The sequence below is a fragment of the Suncus etruscus genome, chromosome 10 (genome assembly GCF_024139225.1).
Source record: "Suncus etruscus isolate mSunEtr1 chromosome 10, mSunEtr1.pri.cur, whole genome shotgun sequence".
Taxonomy (NCBI): domain Eukaryota; kingdom Metazoa; phylum Chordata; class Mammalia; order Eulipotyphla; family Soricidae; genus Suncus; species Suncus etruscus.
Genome location: NC_064857.1, coordinates 2,410,394 through 2,421,969, shown reverse-complemented (window position 1 = coordinate 2,421,969; position 11,576 = coordinate 2,410,394). Strand labels below are relative to the sequence as shown.

Sequence of the window (11,576 nt, the reverse complement as noted above, 5' to 3'; positions counted from 1 at the left end):
GTAAAATCAGACTTCTGCATCTAGAGATCTTGGTATCTGCATAGGCTAAAGGCCTATGATGAAGTCTTTCTTTATGGTTCTAGAAGTTCTGTTTCATCACTGTTGTTTACATCAGTCTTCTGTAGTTGGTGGTCTTGGTTTTTGGATTGATCCTAGGGTGAAGCCTAGGATAGAGTCTTTGATTATGTTTCCAGACCTGTTCAGTTGCATTTGTCTCAGCCAGATCTCTGGAATTAGAGACCTTGGTTGTAGTACAGATCGTAGCCTAGACTACGGCTTTTTTTTATTGGTTCCAGGATAAGTTCTGCCCCCGTCATGGTTGTCACAGTCAGTCTTCTGTAGATAGCGATCTTGGCTTTTGCACAGATCAAAGGACAAGTCTTCTGATTTCATCTTATCGTTAGATGGTGAGGTAAGACAACCTGCTCTTAGATCAAGTTGTTGTCATTGCCTCATTGTCAAGATATCATATCAAAACTGGCCACGTTGGTGTCAGAGCAGCAGTAAGGATTTCCCAGAGGAAATTTGGTTCCAGGAGCTGTTGTGGAGAACCATGTCAGTTCTGTCTGGGATCTAGAGTTCGGGGTTGGACGGTCACTGTTGGGTCCACATGACATATGTTCAAGGTGGGAGGTGACCCTGTATTGTAAAAAGTATGAGTTCTTATCCCTAATAGATAAGAGCTTGTTTCTATACATAAATTTTCCCCATTTTTAGTATGCCCTTGCAGGAAGAAATGGTGCTACATTATATTGCTGGTGCCTTTGGGGGGTGGGAGTGTCAGGCTCCATCTTCTCTGTGCCCTGGTTTTGACCTGAACTATTATCCCAGGCATTTTTTAAATTTTTTTCTTTATATATATTGTCTTGTTCTGTTCTCTTCCTTAACTTCACCTTCTTTTCTTCTGCTTGGTACAAAACCCTACAATAAAAAGTTATATATATATTTTTTAAAATCTTTAGCCTTGTTTGTTTTCATAGGTGGTATCCTTATTTCAGAGGGTGAAAATTCAGTGTCAAATCAATTGGAGTCTAAATCAAGTCATTATTCAAGTGTTAGGGTATAAGTATAAAAATTTTTGTGTTCCCATCTCTATTAGATAAAAACTTGTTTGCAACTGTTAACTTCCCATTTTGATGTGCCTATGCAAAAGGGGACAGTGTCACAGGGAGTTACTATTGCTTTTGGGGGACAGAGGTGTCAACATAAATTCTACCAAGGAAGGCCCTACTACCGCCACGGCCCTGACTTACTCCAAAACCAGTTCTTATATCACCCTGACAAATGGGCAACAGCAATAGTCTGTTTTTAGGGCAGATTCTCTGCAATGTTAAATGGTGGACAGACGGAAGCAGAAGACACAACACACCACCCAGTCTTCGACACAGGACCTGTACAGAAACCAGGATCTCTAACTACAGAACCTTACAGCAACAACTATGAGACTCAAGAGCTGACCACCGAGAATGACGAGGGGGTTGGACCACCGAGTATGCCAGGATGGAGCCTGGAGTTGGTTATTATGCCAAAATACCTTGGGGGTAAAGTCTCCCTATTTTTTAGGTCAAAGATCTTTCTTTCCAATTTATTCCATATTTTCCTGTGTGACACACACACACACAATTTTTTAATGTATTTTCCATCTCTGGAGAAAAAAAATGGGAGCACACCAAACCTTCGGCTATTGCATTAATGACTTTATAGATGATACAATAATTTTTACAAATATAACTACTAATAAACTCTCTCCACTTCTTCCATTTTTTAAATTCTCTGTTTTCTTTCTATTTAACTTTTCTTTCTGTCATCCTGAAACAAATATATTATGATCAGTTATGTCAACAATATGATGCATTTTCTTTAAATAATTAAAATATAAACTTTATAGTGATCCAGAATGAAAAAAATAATCTTTATTTAAGAACCACGATTACAAGTATATTTGTAGTTGGGTTTTAGTTTATATATATATATATATATATATACATATGTAACTTATATATATGTAATCTATAGAACACCCCCCCCTTCACCAGTGCAACATTCCCACCATCTATGCCCTCCTAATGTATTTTAGGTAAAAGATGTGATGAAATATTAGATGAGTCATGAAATAGATATTATGACTTATGCTTTAGTCTAAGTTCTTTTACTCAAACAACTTAAAGATATTTTAATGAAGACTGTAATATATATATAAGTGGGAGTTGCATATAAAAGAAAGTCGTTAAGGAATTATACAAGATATAAGTGAAATCTGCTATATGATTTCATGGAATACCTAAAAGAAGTGGAAAAATTCATGAGGCAATAAGATGTTGATATATTTGGAGAATGAACCAATGGGGCTCCTATTCTGCTCTGCTTATAATTACATTCCCTTAAATATACCTCTCCAACTTTTAGTTGTTCTTCTGTAAATTGTGGAGGAACCATACTGTCCATTTTATGTTGGCAGAACTAATATATAAGTACACATTTCTTTGCTGTCAAGACCACATGATAGTTTCTCCTCATCAGATAAATAAAATTATCTCAAAGTGGCTATATTTTTAGTTTGGCTTTTGGGCAGCAACCAGTAATGCTCACGGGTTATTCCTGTCTCTACAATCAGGTATTACTCCTGACAGTAAAGGGGTTGGGGGGTATGACATATGGGATGCCAGGGATTGAATTTGAGAAAATTGCATGCAAGACAAGACTTCCTCTGCTATTCTATAACTTGTCCCTCACATGCCTATTTGAAGGATTGGGAGAAACTGCAGATGCCACTGAGTTGCTAAGTTTGTGAAAACAATTTGGGGAAGTAATGAATAGATGGATGATTTTATTGTTGTCTATACTCTTGATACAATTCTATATATTGTCTAAAGAATCTCAGTTAACATGTCACAAAAGATAGATAGCCAACAAGTGCGTAGTTCCTGGGAACACAATTTAAACCAATTAATTGTTTTCTTCTAATATTTTCTTGAAATAGTTCTAATATTTCTTGAAATAGTTGAAATATAATTTTCAACTAATGCAAAGTATATTCCCATTTTAAAATGAAAATATTCTAAGTAATAATTTATTTATTATTATTTATCACATTTATTAAATCCTATGATGTTTCATGTTGATTATATTAACTAAGCCTTCCTAAAATTTTAGGAAACAGTTTTGTAAAATAAGAAATGAGAAGATTAAGAATGAGTTGGGGCCGGAGAGATAGCATGGAAGTAAGGCATTTGTCTTTCATGCAGGAGGTCATTGGTTCGAATCCCGGCGCCCCATATGGTCCCCCGTGCCTGCCAGGAGCAATTTCTGAGCCTGGAGCCAGGAATAACCCCTGAGCACTGCCGGGTGTGACCCAAAAACCAAAAAAAAAAAAAAAAAATTAAAAAAAAAAGAATGAGAAATTGTGCAGATCTTTTGACCTGGTCTTGGATAATTGTTGGTTGATGTTTCACTAAACATTTAAAATTCTTAAAGCAATATATTCATCAATATAATCTGATTCATCCAGGTTTATGCCAATACAGAAGTGCACAAAAACATTGCCACAGTCCAAACATTCGAAATCATAGTGGAATGATATATTGATCCCTTCAGGGGGACATAGATGTAAATTCTCCTTGGGTACTATTATTATAACAATTTTCTGGGAGTAGCTCCCTCTCAGTCTTGCCATCATCTTGGTACTCATCTAGCCATCTGTCATGGAAAGAGAGAACAAAACAATATTTGAGATTATTTAAAGAAGGCATATTACATATAACAGAAAGTAATGTACAGGAAGGACGCAAATGGGGCCTTCAGAAAAAATTTCAAAAATTGTGGATTTTTTTTAAAGTATGTTAGCTTTTATATTTAAACTCACTCTTTATAATCATAACACTAATACACAAAATGATTGTGTATTTTTACATAGGCAATTTCATGGCCCACATGTTTGTCCTAAAATGTTGAATTTTAGAAATACTTATAATAACATTAGAAATATTCTAGTTTGGTTTAAACCAGAAAACATCTCTTACTTGAAATTGTCTTTTCGTTTTCTTTCTTTTATTTTTTGTTCTGTTTTGTTTCAGGGCCAGCCATGTTCAGGACTTATTCAGGCTCTGTACTCAACATCACTCCTGGTGGGCTCAGGGGACTATATGGCATGCCAGAAACTGACCTTGGGTTAGATGCATGGCAGGTAAGCACCATACCCACTCTACTATTGCTCTGGCCCCCCTATTTCAAATTTTTTCAATGAAAATCTTTCTTTTTCTTCTTTCATGTGACTCGTAAATGTATACGAAAGCTAAAATTTTAGGTTCTAGGAATGCACTCATTTGGGAATTTTTTTAGGGTCCTGGCAGTGCTCAGGGTTTACTCCTGGCTCTGAGTTTAGGAATCTCTACTGGTTAGCCTGGGGAATCATAAAGGGTGCCAGGACCAAGCCCTGGCCAGGTGCCGGCAGGGCAAGAGCCTTAACCTCTGTTGTGTTGATCTGGCACTTAAAAGAAAGCTCTAAGAAATATGATAAACACTTAGAAGAACACTCTAAGAAATATGATAAACAGACTTATTTGTACACTTATGTACATGTTTATATGTTCACAGATATGTATATTCCATATGTGTGCATTCATTTTAATGTTTTTCATTGTAGTAAATTCAAAATATCATGTTTTTTTAATGTTAGAAAAAAATGGCAAAGAAAAGTATAAGTATATTTTACTCCAAGAAGTTCTGCCTAACTTAACTATAGTTTTTAAATTCTATTGGAACTACAGCTTTAATTGCCTCCAGAAATACACAAAATTTTCTGGTCTGTACTAATAAATTCTTCCCATTTATCAGAGGAAAATGAGTTAGTCACTCACCTTTTTCTGTTAACTTTAGGTAGGTTACCTAAACCTAAAATTATTCTCTCTTTATTTATCTTACGTTTATCTGACTCTAAACGTATTTCATTTCATATACCTTTTGGAGAACTTTGGTCCTTGATAGATAAGCTGCCTGATTCATTAATTTTTGAAAAGTTACAATTGGATATTTGGAATAAATGCGTATAATTCAATTATTTACACATATAAAGTCAATCTAAATAATCTCTGAGATATATAACTATAGTGATAGAATGCGTGCCTATTAAAAAATCCATTCTTTGTGAGGTACCAAAGATCGTGGGGGAGGCATGTACATGAAAGATTAGTGTTTCATGAAGGGATGGTCTAGAAATAACCCTTTCTTCTCTTGTCAATGAGAGGAATAAAAAATTTTAAGATCAAAAGTTGCCTATAGGGCCAGAGCGACAGTGACCCAAAATAAAAAAAAAAGTTGCCTATATTTCGCAACTAATTTAACATTATGATGCTTCCAATAATTGCAAGACATTTTGTAGGTACATTTTATGCCCATTGTTAAAGTTCTCAAACAACCCTATAGAAGAGGCACCAGTCTTGCCATTTGTTATAAGACTAAACCAATAATCATAACACTGCAGTGAAGAAGTTGTAACTGAAATCCAATTTTGAACAACTTCAATCTCTGCTCTTTTCGTTTCTTAATGATAAATAAAAAGGTTTCTTACAAAAATAAATAGATAAGATTTCTTTGCAGAGTTTGAAAGTCACAAAACAGGCAATAACCATTATCATACATAATTATTTTACATTGATGTATTGTAAGAAAAGTAATAAATAAAAGATATGTGGTTTATTTTGTTTGTTCTTAATATGACTCCTCTAAAGTTTTAAAAGAATGCATGCTTTAAAGGATCAAAACTATTGCAAGAAAAAATTTACTCCACTTCTGTGCCTTTGTGCATATGTGAGAACATCTTCTCTAGAGAATTTTCATGGCAAAACACCTGGTAAACTCAAACATTCCCAGCCTCTCAGTTTCATTTACTATCACTATCTTTCTGCCTAGCCTATTACAAAGTAGGAGCCTCTAGGTTCTTTCTTTTCATATAAATGTGGCATAGTGCTAGCAACTGAGATGCACAATGCTTCTGCACGAGAAGCAAATAAGTGAATAAGGCAAAGTATGATTCAAAGATTCCGTGAACATATTTACACAAATAACTCCATCGTGATTTTTAGGCCCCTACATTTGATCTCATGTGAGTTTTTGAAGAATGAACTGTACTGCCATATCAGTGACTCTCTTTCTTTCCTCTATCTTTTGGAAGGTGGCATGAAAGGAAGCCAATTGCTAATTGTACAATAACAAAAAGTATATATTAAATTTAATTAAAATGAAGTCATAACAAATGGAAATTAACAAGAATGATAATAAATACATAGAAATGTATAATAAAGGTAAATTAATTTTTTATTATTTTAGTTTCCACTTGTACAATACTGTTGTGTATGTAAACATTTTAATGGGATTATTGTGTTACTGACCCTACCCTGATCAGTGATTGTGCCCTACCCTAGGGTGTGACCTGGCATTCTGCTCCCACCCTAGGGTGGTACCTGATTCTGCTCCCACCATTGGGTGGTACCTGATCTCACCATTGGGTGGTACCTGATTCTCGGGCATAAAAACAAGGGTCTGTAGAAGGTGAGGGTTTTTTTTCCTGTGGCCTATTCTTAGGCCTTTTGGCTTCGGCCTCTTCATGGAATAAAGAGCTGTTTTCTTCGGAAGCCTGACTGCCTGTTGGCTTTCTTCCCGCCGCGTTCACCTCAGAACCGCCGACTGAACAAGGAACAGGGTGACAGACGTGTGGTCCGAGCTGGAGGAGAAAGGCCTCATCCTCCATCCCTCTATCAGTCAACCTCTTCGGGGGCTGACTTGCAACACAATACATCTTTTAACCAAGATGTATTTGCTATTTTATTGATAAAACCCATATTAAGTCAGTTGGAGTGATGTCATCATTCTTATGATTAAACAGAATTCAAGTGATTCACCATGAATGGCGATTGAACCAAGGAGTCACCTTTGTGACCCGACTCTCCTCGTTTTATTTGCATCTACACCATTTAGAAGAATGCTTTAGTAATCAAATTCACATACATACTTGCATTTGATTTTAAATGATTCAAATAAATTTTAAGCAACAGGTATTTTCTATTTTGCTTAACATATGAGTAAATTGAGCCTCAGAAAAATTGGTAAAAGTAGCTTTCCCTGGAGCTGGAGCAATGGCACAGTGGTAGGGCATTTGCCTGGCACACAGCTGACCCAGGATAGACGGCAGTTCGATCCCCGGGCAACCCATCTCGTCCCCCAAGCCAGGAGCAATTTCTGAGCACATAGCCAGGAGTAATCCCTGTAGTCACTGGGGGTGGAACAAAAAAAAAGTTCCTTTCCTTAAGCTAACAAATAGTTTAATAATCTCTTACCAGTTTTCTTTCCATTTCAGAATGCTTATTACAGAAAAGAAAGATACTAAACAGTACACATAAAGTGAGATTTGGTATTGAGACAAAATTTCTGGGAGAAGGATGTTTTCTTCCCTGGTTTGAAAGAAGAGAAAGATATGACCCAATAACAGAAAGTAAGTTGATGACCCAGCTGGAAAGAATTACACAGATGTTGCATGATTTTGTCTAGTGATGAGTTAAGTAGCAGCATACCTGTGACAGGGAAATAGCACCTCTTGATTGCCATCTTCTTCCTCAAACTTAACAACAATGCTCTCAAGAAACCATCCATTACCTGTGTCAATGGACAAAGAAAATCTCTTTGACTCTTTGGCATAAAATACACTAGTATTGTGATTTGATTGAAAGACTTGTCAATGTTCTTTTTAAAAAGTACACTTGTCAGAGCTATAGAGAAAAGCGACCTGTTATTTTGTCAGTCCAGGGAGCTTAGGGTGAAGATAAGGGAAGCATGCTGGGAACAGGAGCAGGGGGAGGTTAACACTGGTGGTGGGAATGTCCCTAATTCACTGTCACCATGTACCTTAAATATAACTATGAAGGACTTGTAATTTACATGGATCTCAGTAAAAATTTTTTAAAAAGTGCACTTATCAGGTAATTTGGGTACAATGATATGCACAACCAAGATATACCAGTGGAGAATTGAAAGCAGGGATGAGAGATTACCTAATTATTCAGACATGGAAGTAGAGGACCAAAGAAGATTATCAATCAAGAATACAAATTCTTTTTTTATGTCATATCAATTTTATTTTATTTTTTTCCTTCTTTATTTGAACATCTTGATTACATAAATGATTGTGATTAGGTTTAGTCATGTAAAGAACACCCCCCTTCACCAGTGCAACGTTCCCACCACCAATGTCCCCAATCTCCCTCCATCCCACCCCACCCCCACCTGTACTGCAGACAGGCTTTCCAGTTCCCTCATTTATTCACTTGATTATGGTAGTTATCTGTGTAGTTATGTCTATAGCTGTACTCACCACTCTTTGTGGTGAGCTTCATGGAGTGAGCTGATGTTTCAGCCCTCCTCTCATTGTCTCTGAGGATTGTTACACAAATGATTTTTATTTTTCTCAAAACCCATAGATGAGTGAGACTATTCTGCCAGTCTCTCTCTCCCTCTGACTTATTTCACTTAGCATGATAGACTCCATGTATATCCATGTATAGGAAAATTTCATGACTTCATCTCTCCTGATAGCTGCATAATATTCCATTGTGTATATGTACCACGTTTTCTTTAGCCATTCATCTTTTGAAGGGAATCTTGGTTGTTTCCAGAGCCTGGCTATTGTGAATAGTGCTGCAATAAATATAGGTGTGAGGAAGGGGGTTTTGTATTGTATTCTTGTGTTCTTAGGGTATATCCCTAGGAGTGGAATAGCTGGGTCGAATGAGAGCTCAATTTCCAGTTTTTGAAGGAACCTCCATATCGCTTTCCATAGAGGCTGTACTAGGCGGCATTCCCACCAGCAGTGGATAAGAGTTCCTTTCTCTCCACATCCCCGCCAGCACTGATTGTTCTCATTCTTTGTGGTGTGGGCCAATCTCTGCAGTGTGAGGTGGTATCTCATTGTTGTTTTGATTTGCGTCTCCCTGATGATTAGTGATGAGGAGCATTTTTTCATGTGCCTTTTGGCCATTTGTATTTCTTTTTTTTTTCTTTTTTTCTTATTTATTTATTTATTTATTTGGTTTTTAGGCCACACCCAGCAGTGCTCAGGGGTTACTCCTGGCTGTCTGCTCAGAAATAGCTCCTGGCAGGCACGGGGGGACCACATGGGACACCGGGATCCGAACCAACCACCTTTGGTCCTGGATCGGCTGCCCGCAAGGCAAACACCGCTGTGCCATCTCTCCGGGCCCCTGTATTTCTTTTTTATCAAAGTGTCTGTTCATTTCTTCTCCCCATTTTTTTGATGGGATTAGATGTTTTTTCTTTGGATATTAGCCCCTTATCTGAAGGGTGTTGGGTGAATAGTTTCTCCCACTCAGTGGGTGACTCTTGTATCCTGGGCACTATTTCTTTTGAGGTGCAGAAGCTTCTCAGTTTAATGTATTCCCATCTGTTGATCTCTGGTTCCACTTGTTTGGAAAATGCAGTTTTCTCCTTGAAGATGCCTTTAGTCTCAATGTCATGGAGTGTTTTACCGAAGGAACACAAATTTTATTTAATTCATAGAAGTGAAGTTCAGTAGTAAATTTGCATGAAGATATGTCAGTGCATTCTTTTTGTTTTTATATAATTTTGGGGGGGAGTCACACCCGGCAGTGCTCAGGGGTTACTCCTGGCTCCACGCTCAGAAATCACTCCTGGCAGGCTCGGGAGACCACATGGGATGACGGGATTTGAACCAATGACCTTCTGCATGAAAGGCAAACACCTTACCTCCATGCTATCTCTCCAGCCCCGGTTTTTATTTAATTTTTTATTGAATGTTATTGATTGAGATTCTGTGATTTGCAATACTGTTAATGATGTATTCTCTTGCATGTACTTCCAACACTACATCCCTCACCAGTTCAACCACCATTCTTCCTCAAAACTCCCATCACTCATTATGGTGAAGATTTTGCATTTGTCAACACACCGAAGGAAAAAAAATGCACCTTTTGCATTTGTCTATACAACTAAGAAGAAAACAAAAGGAAATTATCAAAAAAGGTAGGTAAAAAAAAAGAAAAATGGAAAGTAGTATGTGTTGTGAACAAGAAATTTATTTGGGACCGGAAAATAGTAAGGTTGATAGGAAGTTTGCATTACACACAAACACCAAGTATCATCCCTGGTACCTTAAGTGGTCCCCCAAGTTCAGCAAAAGTTATCCCTGAGTGCAAATCCAGGAGGAAGCCCTAAGCATTAGTGGGTGTGGCTAAAAATTATAAGAAACTTATTCAAGTACAAAGTGGCTTTCAAAATTTAAATCAAAAAGAACTTAGAAACAGAATTAAGGAAGATGAGAAAAATGAGTAGCTATACAAAATACAAAGCCTTGTATAAATATAAAAACAGATATAACATAATTTATGGAAATATATATCTGAATTTAAAAGATGTCAACAAAAATACATAAATATATAGTCATTCCATATTCTTGGGTAGAAAGAAAGAAGAGAGATGTTTCTTTTCCACAAATAAGTCCTAAACTTCAAAATACTTATTTCAAACTAGAGGATTTTACAAAAAAAAAAATTGACAACAAAATGATAAAATATATTTGAATGAGGGGCCATAGTGTTTACACAATGGTAGGGTGTTTGCCTTGCTCGTGGACAACCTGAGAATGGACCTGGGTTTAATTCCCAGGTTCCCTGGGCCTGCCAGGAGTGATTTCTGAGCGCAGAGCCAGGAGTAACCTCTGAGTGCCACTGGATGAGCCCCACCAAAAAATATATGTGAATGAGTAAAGCTAAACTAGGCATGCCTAAATGTGGATCAAGTAGAAGATTTATCTTGCCAGCTATCAAAATATTGTACAATAAAGGAAACATATGTCTCTATGTAAGGTAATATTGGTAATATTTGTGTATGTGTAAAGATACAACTAAAAAATATGGAATTAAGGTTGATAGAATTTGATAGATGGAACCAAAAAGACTTGTAAGTGACATACTTTATAAAACAAGTTTGTTGCAAGCATTCCTTGCTCTAAGCTGGGTTGATGAGTCTTATGAAAGTCATCTTGACATTGTACCATTAGCAAACAATGGGGAAATTACAGATATTGGGTTGTTAAGCTCTCCTAGTTATAAATGCTCTCCTAGTTAGAATATATTTTTCATATATAAAAAATAGAACCGGAGGGACAGCTCAAAACCTGAAGTGTTTTTTTTTTGTTTGTTTGTTTGTTTGTTTGTTTGTTTTTTTTTTTTTTTTGCAGTCAGAGGGTCCAGGTTCAACTCCTAGCACTGCATATGATTCCTTGAGCACTTTTAGGAACCATCCTCAGCAACAAACCAGATGAGCTTCTATGAACCACCAGCTGTTGTCCTAGGACCAAAAAGAAAAAAAATGTGATAGTAACATGAATATTTTATGAGTTAATTCTCAATGTTAGATATGTCGATAATTAAAAATCTGAATTTCTTTGTTAAAAACCTTATTGTGGTTAGTTTGAACTACAAATACCTTCTTTCTTTTCCTTTGTAGCTTGCAATTAAAAGGAAGTATTGCCCTGGGGAGTGAGGGCAGGG

At 36.7% G+C, this 11,576-nt stretch overlaps 1 protein-coding gene across 1 annotated transcript in view; it reads right to left on the bottom strand.

Annotated features, from left to right (window-relative positions):
- Positions 1-3,590: 3,590 nt before the first annotated feature.
- The window catches only part of RP1 (RP1 axonemal microtubule associated), a 249,468-nt gene continuing 241,482 nt past the window's right edge, over positions 3,591-11,576 (bottom strand). Inside the window, exons 28-29 of the mRNA XM_049782407.1 lie at positions 7,566-7,647; positions 3,591-3,696 (exon numbers count right to left, since the gene is read on the bottom strand). Of these exons, the coding sequence (XP_049638364.1) occupies positions 3,591-3,696; positions 7,566-7,647 (188 nt within the window). The remainder of the gene's footprint in view (positions 3,697-7,565; positions 7,648-11,576) is intronic.